Here is a 13,655-nt window from a genome sequence, read left to right as displayed (position 1 = left end):
TGAGTATAAAAGTAGGGAAGTCCTGCTACAACTGTACAGAGCGTTGGTAAGACCACACCTGCAGTGCTGCGTAGTTTTGGTCTCATGTAAGGAGGAATATACTTGCATTGGAGGCAGTTCAGAGAATGTTCACGAGGTTGATTCTGGAGATGAAGGGGTAGGCCCTGGGAGGGGTGGGAAAACATTAATAAAAATAATCGTAAAATACAAAACATTAAAAAAAATCACAAAACATTCACAAGACATTTATCTAGCGAATCGCTTTGAAAAGAATTTAAAAATAAAAACTTTAATTTACCTTTTTTTTTTTGCAGGTCTTCATATTTATCGCTGTTTCTGGGGCTGCAACACAGGTGTTTTTTTTCACCCAGAATACGGGTGCGCCGAACAGCCAATTTAAAACAATATCGCTTTTTTCGTCTTGCAAAGCGGTGGTCCACGTTTTAGCGGTATTTCAAGGCCGCCGGCACACAACTTTGGCCAATTTAGGTGAACACTTTTTTCTGTCAAAAAAGGCGAAATATCGCCGAAGAAATGGGCGTAAGGCTGGCCAATTTCTAGCCCTAGGAGTTAAAGAATCATTACAAGTTATATGTTTAAAAAAAGTTAAATGTATTTCTTTGGTTAATATTCCAAGATCTTTGCTTTCATTTTCTGAGATTTTCTAGTTTAACTGTGCAATCAGATGAAGGCTTCCCCCTCAGTCTGATGGATAGTGTCTACTTTGATTTTCTTTGACGGTTCAGTAGGTAAGTGCATGGCTTAGTGCACTCTGGAGACATAAAAGCTACAAAGGTGCTAGGTTCAACCCCTCCCTATTTTCACTTACCCTTCTGAAACACTTATACTGTGCTTGCTAAACATTTGCCTGCTGCTGGTGAAAGTGTGAAGAATTCACAAAACATAACCATGTTGGATTTCACATTGACACAGTAATCAGCTTGTAAAGATCTGTGATGTGCGGCTTAAAAGAAATGCTGAGAATTTATTTTGTTATGTTGAAGCACATAATTTTACACAGCCAAAAATCATGACAATATCACTTTGTAAAGAGGTGCAACCTACCCATTGCTGGTCTGTTAATGTAAACATTTAATGGTGCAGCCATTCACTTACATAGTTTGCATTTAACATCTATAGTACAATTTCTAGCTGCGGGTTAGGAAAGGCAGGGCAAAAATCAAGTGAAACTGGTACAGCGAATTAAAAATAAAAGCTAAGAATACAATAGTTTCTTGTACTTCCTCAAAGCTCAGTGTGCACTGCAACATGGTGTGAAGGGACTGTCAACAGTAACTTGCATTTATAATGCACTTTTAACACTGAAAAAAGCCTCAAAGTGCTTCAGAGAGGATCCACTTTGGTGGCAAAAACACGAAGGCAGTATATTATTTGAATGGTGGCAGATTAGGAAAAGGGGAGGTGCAACGAGACCTGGGTGTCATGGTACATCAGTCATTGAAAGTTGGCATGCAGGTAGTGAAGAAGGCAAATGGTATGTTGGCCTTCATAGCTAGGGGATTTGAGTATAGGAACAGGGAGGTCTTGCTGCAGTTGTACAGGGCCTTGGTGAGGCCTCACCTGGAATATTGTGTTCAGTTTTGCTCTCCTAAGCTGAGGAAGGACGTTCTTGCTATTGAGGGAGTGCAGCGAAGGTTATTAGACTGATTCCAGGGATGGCTGGACTGACATATGAGGAGAGACTGGATCAACTGGGCCTTTATTCACTGGAGTTTAGAAAGATGAGAGGGGATCTCATAGAAATGTATAAGATTCTGATGGGACTGGACAGGTAAGATGCGGGAAGAATGCGATGTTGGGGAAGTCCAGAACCAGGGGACATAGTCTTAGGATAAGGGGTAGGCCATTTAGGACTGAGATGAGGAGAAACTTCTTCACTCAGAGTTGTTAACCTGTGGAATTCCCTGCCGCAGAGAGTTGTTGATGCCAGTTCATTGTTGATGCCAGTTCATTGGATATATTCAAGAGGGAGTTAGATCTGGCCGTTACAGCTAAAGGGATCAAGGGGTATGGAGAGAAAGCAGGAAAGGGATACTGAGGTGAATGATCAGCCATGATCTTATTGAATGGTGGTGCAGACTCGAAGGGCCGAATGGCCTACTCCTGCATCTATTTTCTATGTTTCTATGGGGTCAAGTTTCGGGCCGCGCCTAGAACGGGGCAGCCCCGACATGGACACACATTTTTCGCACCTAAAAACGCGACAAAAATGTACCTTGCAATTCTCGGGCTCCCTGCAGGTCCCTCGGAGCTCGGCGCACAGACATGAGCAGGGGGCGGAGCCACAGAGTTGCGCCGATTCTGCAAGTGCAGGAGGGCGGGGCTAAGTTAAATGGGAGAATGTTGTGCCGGCAGCCGTGCGCGTGCGCGTTGGAGCGCGCGCGCATGCGCAGTAGGCCATAAACATTGGCACTCGGCCATTTTTAAAGGAATTTAAAGAAAAGTGTTGATTTGTCTCGTGGACCTCTGGAAAAGCTTGGGATTGAATTTTGGTGATTTTTTTGGTGTCTGAAGGAGTGCTTTTAGCAGCACTGTTGAAGAAATCACCTGCTGAAATCAGTGAGTGTTGCTTTTTGCTGCTAAACTTCCAGAACAGGTGCTGCATAAGTGCATGCAAATTAAGAACTGTGTTTTGAAAAATAAGATTGTCAATTCAATACAGCAATGAAACAACATCCACCAAGAACAAAGAATTTCTTGCATGAGGAAGTGGAGATATTAGTAAACATTATTGAGCAGAGATGGCAGGAGTTAGATACCAGCAACAGAGGTCACATAAAAGTGCCACCTAAAGAAATGAAGAAACGCTGGAACCAAGTTGCAGAAGATTACTGCGCAGTGGTGCATACCATGAGATCTGGAAGCCAGTGTAAAAAGAAATAGCACGACCTTGGTCAAGTAGTTAGTGTAAGTAATATTTTCATTTTTTAATGTAATCGTAATTGTAATGTGACTATCTGTATGTCCCACCCTGCAGAAAGACACACTCTGTAAAAAGTTATATTTTACTTTTTGCAGAAGAAATTGGCCCACAACAAAAGGGAAGCAACTCGGACAGGAGGAGGCGTGCCCAATCTGCATCCACTGGCATCCTTGGAACAGAGGGTAGCTGCTATGATGAGTCGTACATGGAGAAAAGCAATCAGTACAGCACAAGCTGGGCCCTCACGCGAGGAAGAGGGCAAGTCCTGAAAATGCATCGTGGCCCTTCAAATCAACCTGCTCTATGTGTGAGAGTCCTCATGCCACCCATCCTGCCCCCTCCCTTGCTGTTAAACATTTGACTGTTCTGATATATTTTGCAGAACATGATGATGATGATGCCAACCCTGAGGATCCTGAAGATACAGAACAAGAACCAGTACAACCAGATGTGGACGATCCAGACTGGATGCTGGCGGCGATGACTGAATTGTCTACAGGGGAGAGCTGCCAAATTAATGTTTATGAGCCCCCATTAAGGGGCAGTTTCAACCCCTTGCATAGGTTCTGGTTCCACCTTCCATGGATTTGATTCCAACGTTGCGAGTCCCAGTGGTGCTCGTGATATCATGGAGCAGTTTACACTCATGCACCCACCGTCCCAGCCTCTCAGTGAATTCACGTGCCTCTCTCTAGTGCTGCCGTCTAGAACACCGAGCATCCCACCGTCCCAGCCTGCGCCTCCCAGTGTAGTGGTGCCGTTTGAAACACCGAGCGTCCCACCGTCCCTGCCTGCGTCTCCCAGTGTAGTGGTGCTGCGAGGCAGACCCAGACAGAGGAGGAGATTGGAGACTGGAGACACGCTCTCCCGAGATGCAGCGTGCAACAGATGCGGCTTAGGTTGTGGCATTGGGTATGGAGACCAATGAGCTTACCCGATCAATCATCGGTAGCTTCAGTGCAGTGGGTGAAGAGGTGACGGTCCTGACGGGAGAAATAGCAGTAATGACACGGGAACTTAGGGAGGGAATGTCCAAGGGAGTGCAATCGACGGCACAGGCCGTCAGGGAGAGCATGCAAGTGGCGGCACAGGCCATCAGGGAGGTAGCTGCTGCAATAAGGGCACACAGCCCAGCCAATCAAATGACACCCCCATGAAGTGAATTCACTGAGATGTGGATGAGAGATGGTTGCAGCCTTTCTTTGCTGCTTTTGTTCTTGATGTAGTTGTAGCAGCATTTTTCAAATTGAAATTGTTTTGTAAGTTTGTAACTTTACAACTTAAGTGATCTTAGTGTAAATGCTCTCACTTTTTGTAACTTATTTAATTTTGCACCTAAAAAGTGATCTTGAAGTTTAAGTGATCTTAAGGGCGTAAGATTTTTCACATTCAAAATGTTTTGTAACTTTTGTAACTTTACAAGCTTGTAAGTGATCTTAAAGTTTTTAAAGTGATCTTCAAGAGTCATATTAAAAAGTAAAGTTTTGATACAAATATTTTATTAGTGACATTAACTTTTCAATAAAATATTTTTTCATTAAAACTAAATCATGTTCCATTAACACAACACAACGTAGGAACAACTCCAAAGAATAAACATGTCCATGCGCAACAGTTGTCGCAGAGCCCTCAGGCAACAGTAATTGAAGCATTCAGGGATGAACTGCTGGAGCAGGACTCGAGCAATCGTTAAAGGAGCACGATGGACCTCCTCCGACCTCGTGCTCCGGCATCGGGCACTTGCATGCTTTCCTGATCGTCGTCATCATCCTCATCCTGCTCTTCCAAATTACTATCATCAGGCACTGGCCCCTCATGTGGGGCTTCTGGTTCCACTGCCAGCTCCTGCTGCCTCATGATGGCTAAGTTATGGAGCACGCAGCACACAACAGTGAAGTGACCGACAATCTGAGGAGAGTATTGCAAGTGGCCTCCGGAATGGTCCAGGCATCGGAAACGCTGTTTCAATATGCCAATGGTCCTCTCAATGATGCTGCGCATCGCAATGTGTGCCATGTTGTATTGACGGTAAGCTTCCGTCCGTGTCAGGGATAGGGGCTTCATGAGCCAGGTGGTCAGGCCGTACCCTTTGTCTCCCAATAGCCAGCTCTGCCCTTCTGGCTGCTGCTCAAACGTGTCAGATATAACGCTGTCACATAGGATGAACGCATCATGAGTGCTGCCAGGGTATCTCGCATCGACTGACATGCGCTGCTTGTCGTCACACACGAACTGCACATTGGAGTGGAAACCTTTTCTATTCTTGTACTGCTCTGAATCCTCAATAGGTGCTCGCAAGGCTATGTGGGTACAATCAATGCAGCCCTGTACCTTTGGGAAGCCAGCAATCCTGAAGAAGCCCACAGCCCTCTCATGGATCGCTTATGCGGTCAGTGGGAAATTGATGAAGTCATTCCTCCGCGCATACAGTGCAGCCATGACCTGGTAAACGCAGGCATGTATTGCATGTTGAGAGATGGTGCACACATCTCCAGTTGTAGCCTGAAACGATCCCGAGGCATAGAAGGCAAATGCAGCTGTTACCTTCATTTCAACAGACAAGGCAGTTGGCGTTCTGCTTCTGGGCTGCAAATCTGCTCTCAGCATATCACAGATCTCAACTACAACTTCTCTGCGGAAACGCAGCCTTTATTTCACAATCAGCCTCGCTCATGTCCAGGTACGAGCACCTAGCTCGATATTGCCGACGTGGGTAAGGTCTCCTGCCCATCAGCCTACGGCTATGACGTTCCTGGTGCGGTGAGCTCTAATCAATTCTTTCCTATGCAGTGAATTGCTGGTGAACCATTGCATATTCCGTGGTGTTGACAATGCAGCACCCATGCTGCAATTACAAATTTAAGTTTCAAACTGGCTGTCTGGCTGCCTCTCCCTCCCGGTGCTTTGCACACCTACCCTGTCCCCTGGCCGAATGGCCTCAGCTTTGCTCGCAGCTCAAAGGCTGCTTCCTGTTTCTTCGGCCGCTGTCAGCCACTGCCGACACCCCTATCTCGTGGCCGAATGGCCTCAGCTTCCCTCACAGCTCGAAGACTGCTTGCTGTGTCTTCGGCTGCCGGCGAGCCACTGACACCACACGTCTCCTACATGGAAGGAAGGCCTGCCTGAAGCACCGCAGCTTGAAGGCTGCTTGCTGTGTCTTCGGCTGCCGGCGAGCCACTGACACCACACGTCTCCTACATGGAAGGAAGGCCTGCCTGAAGCACCGCAGCTTGAAGGCTGCTGCTGTTTCACACAGGTAGGAATATTCAATATTTTGTATTTGCTTTGTTTATAATTTTTTTATTCAGGATGGCTCTTTATTTGTAGAAGACTGTTGAATGCTTGCAGAATTTAATAACTTCCCTCCCCCCCCCTCATTCCCTACGCCTGATTTGTAACCTACGCCCGATTTCTAAAGTGTAGGCAAGTTTTTTCAGAGCGTACAAAAATCTATACTTACTCTATTCTAAGTTAGTTTGGAGTATGTTTTCACTGCCTAAACTTGCAAAACAGGCCTAAGTGGTCAGACACGCCCCCTTTTGAAAAAAAAAATCTGTTCCAAAATGGAACTGTTCTAACTGACTAGAACTGGAGCAAACTAAATGTCGAGAATTGCAATTTCCAAGATACTCCATTCTAAACCAGTTGCTCCAAAAAAATAGGAGCAACTCAGGCCGAAACTTGACTTCTATGTTTGAAAGGTAATCCGATTTTGTTTGTACTATCAGCGAGAATATGGAAATGGTTTCTAAAAATTCTTTACATTTAGATTCACTTCCATAATGAATGATTAATCTATGGACTAGCAATGGCACGTAGAGCATTTTACTGGGTCTTGTGGAGTAGGACAATGAATACTATGAGTGATTATAACTGTGATCATTTTTTCAATACACACCTGGGAACATTTTAAATGACTGGCAGTTTACAGCATTTAGTTATCCATTTTATTGGAAAATGTTGGGGAAAAAATACATTTACAGGCTAGAAATTCAAGATACTCAAACATGGTGCATCTAATTAAAAAAACCGACAAACTTCTAGAGAACCTGTTCTCTAGTGTCTGCATCTGAATAACAATTCAAATACTTTGGAGTCAAAGCTTCAGCCTTTCTGACAGTGGAAGGGGGCTGTCACTTATTACTATAATGGAATCCTCATCATCACTGAGCTGCTTGTGATTCTGCACACTGCTCAGATAAGGTCTCGGCAGGACAGCACTGCTTCCAGTCTTAGTTTTACCTTCACAGTTATTTTTCTGGGATGTGACAGTTTTTCTGAAAGCTTTGCTGTGCTTATGCATTATTTGAGCTTGCTCATTCTTCCCTACACCAGCAACACTGGCTGCTTTGAATTGAATGCGTCCAGTATCCACGCTGGTGTAACATGCTCTACCAATGCTAAGTTTGGATTTGGTCTGCTGAGCCCGCGCTTGGCTATGCTTTGCAATGCAGGATGACAGAGTGTTCTCTGTAGCTCTGAATTTGACGCCAAGCTTTTGCTTTCTATCTCTTGAATTCTCAATATCACTGTCCTCGCTGGATGACGACACTTTGTGACAGACGCTTTTTGTCTGAATTGTTGAAACATTTCCATTCACCAGTTTCATTCTGTGCGGTTTGGCTGCTTTGTTTTTCTCCAGTTGAAATGAGATGCTATCTGGCTTTGAAGCTTGGTATGAATACACAGCACGATCATGAGTTCCAAGAACTTTTGAGTCTGTTAAATTCTGTTTACCTAATGTAGTCAATGGCCTGGTATGTTGAGTTGCAGTTGTGTAAGAAGTATACATTTCCCTTTGCTCTTGCTGAAGACGTTGAGTTTCTGAACAATCACTACCGATGAATCGTGTAAAATTATTTGCAAGTTTGTCTTGAATAAGAGACTCAATATCTGCTTCAGGAGATGACGCATCACTCTTATGAGCAGTGGAACATGGCTGGAAGTCAGTTCCACTGTAATTAGAATTTGATTGACGCAGAGATAAAAACTGACATGAGCTCTTTAATAGAATTCGCTCTTTTAAAGAGAGCCGATCGAGATCTTGCAACATGGACGCATCCTCATGAAGTAATTCCCTCAGATTTTTTCGAACAAAATCTTGCTTAGGTGCTGCAGCACTTTCCTTCGAAGTCTTGTCCTCTGTCAGTTTACTCGTAGAGCCCACAGGAACACAGCCACTCTCATCAATGACCAGGTGAGCATGTTCAGAAGTTTCAGCTCGACTTATCGGCATGCACTCCGATAGTGGTGTACTAAATGATTGATTCCAGTCAATGCCACTCAAATGCAACTCTGCAACTAACATAGACACTGAGGGGGACAGGGCACAGGCACTAAACCTATTTTCTGATGCTGCAAGAGAAAAAGACTCACAGTCAGATTTTTCTATTTCTGCACTGTGTTTAATTGCAGGTTGTGCAATTTCATTTGCAGATTTCCCCCAGAATTCTTTGGGCAACGGAGAGTATTCAGCAGAAAAGCCAATAGGAGTCAAATGAGGGGAGTTAGAGGGATTCGCCTCTTGACCTGCACATTTTTGAACAGGATCGTTTTCTGTTGCAACCCAATCTTTATGGGAAGGTTGTAAATTAATCTCAGACAGTAGTTGCGTGATTTCATCATGCAACGGTGCTGCCTTGCCTTTTCTCTTGCTTTTACCTGAAATAAAACACAAAAAAGACATCCATGTTCAAAGTCAAAGGACTAAGTTGGTTTCCATTTCAAATAATATTTTGGCAAACATCACTTAATGGAAATACATTGGCTACTTAGCATTTAGTTCTAAAACTGCAATTATGTTGAGGGTAGGCCAAAAAGAGTGGCCCAATTGGCTGGATAGCCACCTGGGAGAGGGGAAATGGTCTAAGTGTGGGGGCTGAAGGTATAATGTACATTAAAGGATGGGTGTCTTTCACTAAATATTACAAGGCATCGCCAGTGCTCTTTGTAAATAAGCATACCTAGGACACCTGGTGGCAAAACATCAGTACTACAAATCCTTTACTGTTTAAAATTAATGGAGAGCTATAGAAACATAGAAAATAGGTGCAGGAGTAGGCCATTCGGCCCTTCGAGCCTGCACCATCATTCAATATCATGGCTGATCATGCAACTTCAGTACCCCATTCCTGCTTTCTCTCCATACCCCTTGATCCCTTTAGACGCAAGGGCCACATCTAACTCCCTTTTGAATATGTCCAACGAACTGGCCTCAACAACTTTCTGTGGAAGAGAATTCTATAGGTTCACAATTCTCTGAGTGAAGAAGTTTCTCCTCATCTCCCTCCTAAATGGCTTACCCTTTATCCTTAGACTGTTACCCCTGTTTCTGGACTTCCCCAACATCGGGAACATTCTTCCTGCATCTAACCTGTCCAATCCTGTCAGAAATTTATATGTTTCTATGAGATCCCCTCTCATTCTTGAAATTCCAGTGAATATAAGCCTAGTCGAACCAGTCTTTCTTCATATGTCAGTCCTGCAATTCTGGGAATCAGTCTGGTGAACCTTCACTGCACTTCCTCAATAGCAAGAATGTCCTTCCTCATATTAGGAGACCAAAACGGTACACAATATTCAAGGTGTGGCCTCACCAAGGCCCTGTACAACTGCAGTAAGACCCCCGGCTCCTATACTCAAATCCTCTCGCTATGAAGGTCAACATGCTATTTGCCTTCTTCACCACCTGCTGTACCTGCATGCCAAACTTTCAATGGCTGATGCACCATGACACCCAGGTCTCGTTGCAACTCCCCTTTTCCTAATCTGCCACCATTCAGATAACATTCTGCTACTGAGGACATTACAGCTGGTCCTCACCAACTATCAGCACACGTGTATTTTCAAGCAAGGATTTCCCCACTGAGACTAGGAGTGTAAACCCTGGTCAGATGTTTCTTTCTGTAGCCCGTGTGCAGTGAAGCCGATGGCAATGCTTCCACTGCATCAGCTTACTCAGCACACGTCTGTGATTAAAGCTGGCTTGAGACTACTCTGCATTTACCAAATTAAGCCTTGGGAAAGCCCGGGGAACTGTTTGCAGGATAAAAAGATAGATTAGCCAAAAATACAAAAGTTCTAATCTAAGTGTTATGCAATGTTCTCTTTAAGCTGCTCGGCCACACGCCACTCTGGAGCTCCCGCGCAGCTGGCTCACCGACTTTTAAAAAGAAAACAATGAACATGCGCTAAATTTTGAATGGGCCTTGCCGCCTGTTAAAGTGGGTGCACAGCCCCCACAAAATGAGGGGAAACACAGACACTGACAGAGAGTGAGAGAGACACACACAGACAGACAGAGACACTGACAGAGACACACTGGGGGGGGTGGGCGTCCCAACACGCTGTTGGAGGGCTCCCGGTGCTGCAGTCGGTTAGCAGAAAATGTTTTATTTATTGATTTTTTTAAAAATTATTTTTTGTTGATTGATTTATTGGTTGATTTATTGATGTATTTATCGTTTATTATTGATGATGGCTTTTATTTGTAAAACTGAAGTGTTTAATGTTTGTAAACTTCCCTTTAAACCCCGCCCTCCCCCATTCCCTACGTCTGATTTGTAACCTACGCCTGATTTTCTAAGTGTAGGCAAGGTTTTTCTGAGCGTACAAAAATCTACACTTACTCCATTCTAAGTTAGTTTGGAGTAAGTTTTCGCTGCCTAAACTTTCAAAACGGGCGTAAGTGGCCAGACACGCCCCCTTTTGGAAAAAAAATCTGTTCCAAACTGAAACTGTTCTAACTGACTAGAACTGGAGCAAACTAAATGCCAAGAATTGCAATTTTTAAGATACTCCATTCTAAACCAGTTGCTCCAAAAAAAACAGGAGCAACTCAGGCCGAAACTTGGCCCCATCATAACTAGAAAGGAGTGTGGCTGCGGACGCCTTCTCCCCAAATTCTGCCAATGCTATTTTGAAGCAGCTGCAGGGATATGCTGCAACAGTATGGGCTCCCTCTCCCTGCCGCTTCCCTTCAAACAATATGAACATTATATTAAACATAAAAGTTAACAGTTGAATTTTTTTTTTACAAGTAAGTACAGTTATTAATGCCCACCAGTTTCTGGAGCAGCTTGAGGCATGGGAAAGTGGCATGGATCAGGTAGGGCACCCTCAACTGGGTCTCCCTTCACAACACCAACCATGTTTTCTCTTTCTCCCTCCGCCACATTATAACATGCAGAGACACAACAGTAAATACAATTTCACTCAGTTTCACCATGTTTCTCCTGTGCTGCAGAGAAAGAGGAGAAAAAGAGAGAGAAAAAGGAGAGAGAGAGAGAAAGCCTTCAGCTGCTTGGGTCCTAAGCTCTGGAATTTCCTCCCTAAATCTCTCTGCCTCGCTTTCCTCCTTGAAGATGCTCCTTAAACCCAACCTCTTTGACCAAGCTTTTAGTCACCTGCCCCAATATCTCCTTATATGGCTCGGTGTCAAATTTTGTTTTTTGGATAACGCTCGTGAAGCGTTTTATGTTAAAAGGCATTATATAAATGTAAGTTGTTGTTGTACATACAATCATATAATCTTCCAGCACAGAAGGAGGCCATTCAGCCCATTGCGTCTGTGCTGCCTCTGAGAGCTATCCAATTCGTCCCAATGCTCTGTTCTTTCCCTATAGTCCTGTCATTTTCTCCCCTTCAAGAATTTCTCCAATTCTCTTTTGAAAGTTGCCACTGAATCTACTTCCACCACCCTTTCAGGCAGTGCATTCCAGATCATAACTCACTTCTTTAAAAACATTCTCCTAATTTAACCTCTAGCTCTTTTGCCAATTACCTTAAATCTGTGTCCTCTGGTTACCGACCCTGCTGCTATTGGAAACAATTTCTCCTTATTTACTCTACTAAAACTGCTAATGATTTTGGACACCTTTATTAAATGTCACCGGAACCTCCTCTGCTCAGAGAACAATCCCAGCTTTTTCACGTAATATTTGATTTATGTGCTGGCTTTTGTTTTGCCACACCCAGTCTGATTTATAAATCTGTCTAACAGAAAATAACCACAAACTAAGCCAAAATGGTGAGTCTGGGGCTGGATCAGAGATCAAAACTGCTCTTCAAAACCACGTAGGTGACATTGCATCTGAATTTACTCCCCTTCAGATGAGCTTCAAGAGAAAACACAATCAAGTTCCAAAGGAATGTCCTAAATCATTTAATCTGAACTATTTGAGCCATGATCAATTGTATACGGGGCTAAACAGTCCTACTATAGGATGTAAACATTTATATAGTTTTCCAGGGCTTCAACACTGGCTGATCAGATTACAGAAGAGTGACAAATGGAGTTACTCAATATTTAATAAAAATACAGAAAGATGTTTATGTGTAGTAAACCTATGTAAGATAGTAACGTTTCAGGTATTCTTGAAAATGGGTTATTTCTTCCTAAAGCTCAGTAAAATGTGTTTATGTGCAACCTGGGAAAACATCATCGGGGGAAGTTTTAACCCGGAAAAACAGGTGGGTTGCGGTCAGATGGGAGGTTAGAATTAAAAGATTGAATCCCGACCAGAACCTGCCCACTTCCAGTTTTAACGGCTGTGGGATGGGGGGCGGGGGGGTCAGCCAACCAGCTCGTAGGAGGCGAGTCGTCCATTAAAATTTTATAATGAGGCAGGCGTGCCTCATGGTGATCCACCATTACAAATTTGACTCTGGGGTACGTGCCAGCTAAAGGAAGGTGAGGACTGCGGGATCCAGGAGGCAAGTGTCTTTCCATGTACCTGCTGGATTCAGCGTACCTGCCTCACCCATCCCCTGCGATCGGACAACCACCGAGGCCTCCCATCTCCCCCCCCTCCCCAAGGCCTCCGATTCCCCGCCCCTCAAATGAGGCCTCCGTTCTTCCCCTCCCGAGGCCCAAGATCTCACCCCGCCCTGCCGAGGCCTTTGATCCCCCGCCCTCCAAACGAGGCCTCCGATCTTCCCCTTGACCCCCCCCTCTCGAGGCCTCCGATCGCTTTCCCGGCCTCTGACAGCCCCCTCCGGCCCCCGATTACCTTCCTGACTCCCCTCCAGCAGCCCCCCACAAATCATCCTCTGGCTGGGATTCACCAACAACACCGCCGCGCCCCCCCCCAATCATCCTCCAGCCCCGATTCACTCCCCAATCATTCTCTAGTCCCGATTCACCCCCCACGCTGGGATTCACCACCCCCCCCCTCCCACCCCACAGTCATGCTCCAGCCCCGACTTACACCCCGATCAACCTCCGGCCTTGACCACATCCCTCAAGCAACCCTCCGATCATCTTCCATCTGGCTGGCTGCAGGTGCGAAACAGAGCTTTGAAATGTTAATCAGGCCCTGCTGTTAAATTCGGCAGGGGCTGTGGGAAACCCACTCTCCCAGGTTTCCCAGCCGCTCTCTAGCCCCCCCAACCCACGTATTGATTGGAATGCAAACCTTTCATTAAAACACAATCATTCCTGGGCAGTGGGCTAGATGATGCCTCCTTTTAATATTGAAACTTACTTTTTTGCTGCTTCTTCTCCACCGCTTCAGCTTTTTGCCTGTGAAATAGAGCAGTCATATCTGGGTATGCTGTTTGAAAGGAAAGTTGCTCCTCTATGGTCGTCACGGCATTCTGAGACTCTTTGGATTGATCATCTGAGTAAATGTAATGTTCTAGGAAATGAAGAAAATCATTCATAAAACTTCCTATACAGGATACTAGGCTTTTGCTGGTTGCTCAGCTCATA

At 44.8% G+C, this 13,655-nt stretch overlaps 1 protein-coding gene across 1 annotated transcript in view; it reads right to left on the bottom strand.

The window, feature by feature from the left end:
- Positions 1-4,454: 4,454 nt before the first annotated feature.
- Positions 4,455-13,655, bottom strand: part of LOC139267160 (flap endonuclease GEN homolog 1) — a 68,684-nt gene continuing 59,483 nt past the window's right edge. Inside the window, exons 13-14 of the mRNA XM_070885046.1 lie at positions 13,429-13,581; positions 4,455-8,605 (exon numbers count right to left, since the gene is read on the bottom strand). Of these exons, the coding sequence (XP_070741147.1) occupies positions 7,041-8,605; positions 13,429-13,581 (1,718 nt within the window). The 3' untranslated portion in view covers positions 4,455-7,040. The remainder of the gene's footprint in view (positions 8,606-13,428; positions 13,582-13,655) is intronic.

The sequence above is a fragment of the Pristiophorus japonicus genome, chromosome 7 (genome assembly GCF_044704955.1).
Source record: "Pristiophorus japonicus isolate sPriJap1 chromosome 7, sPriJap1.hap1, whole genome shotgun sequence".
Lineage (NCBI taxonomy): Eukaryota > Metazoa > Chordata > Chondrichthyes > Pristiophoridae > Pristiophorus > Pristiophorus japonicus.
The sequence above is the reverse complement of the archived record's forward strand: the minus strand, read 5'-3'. Positions and strand labels throughout refer to the sequence as shown.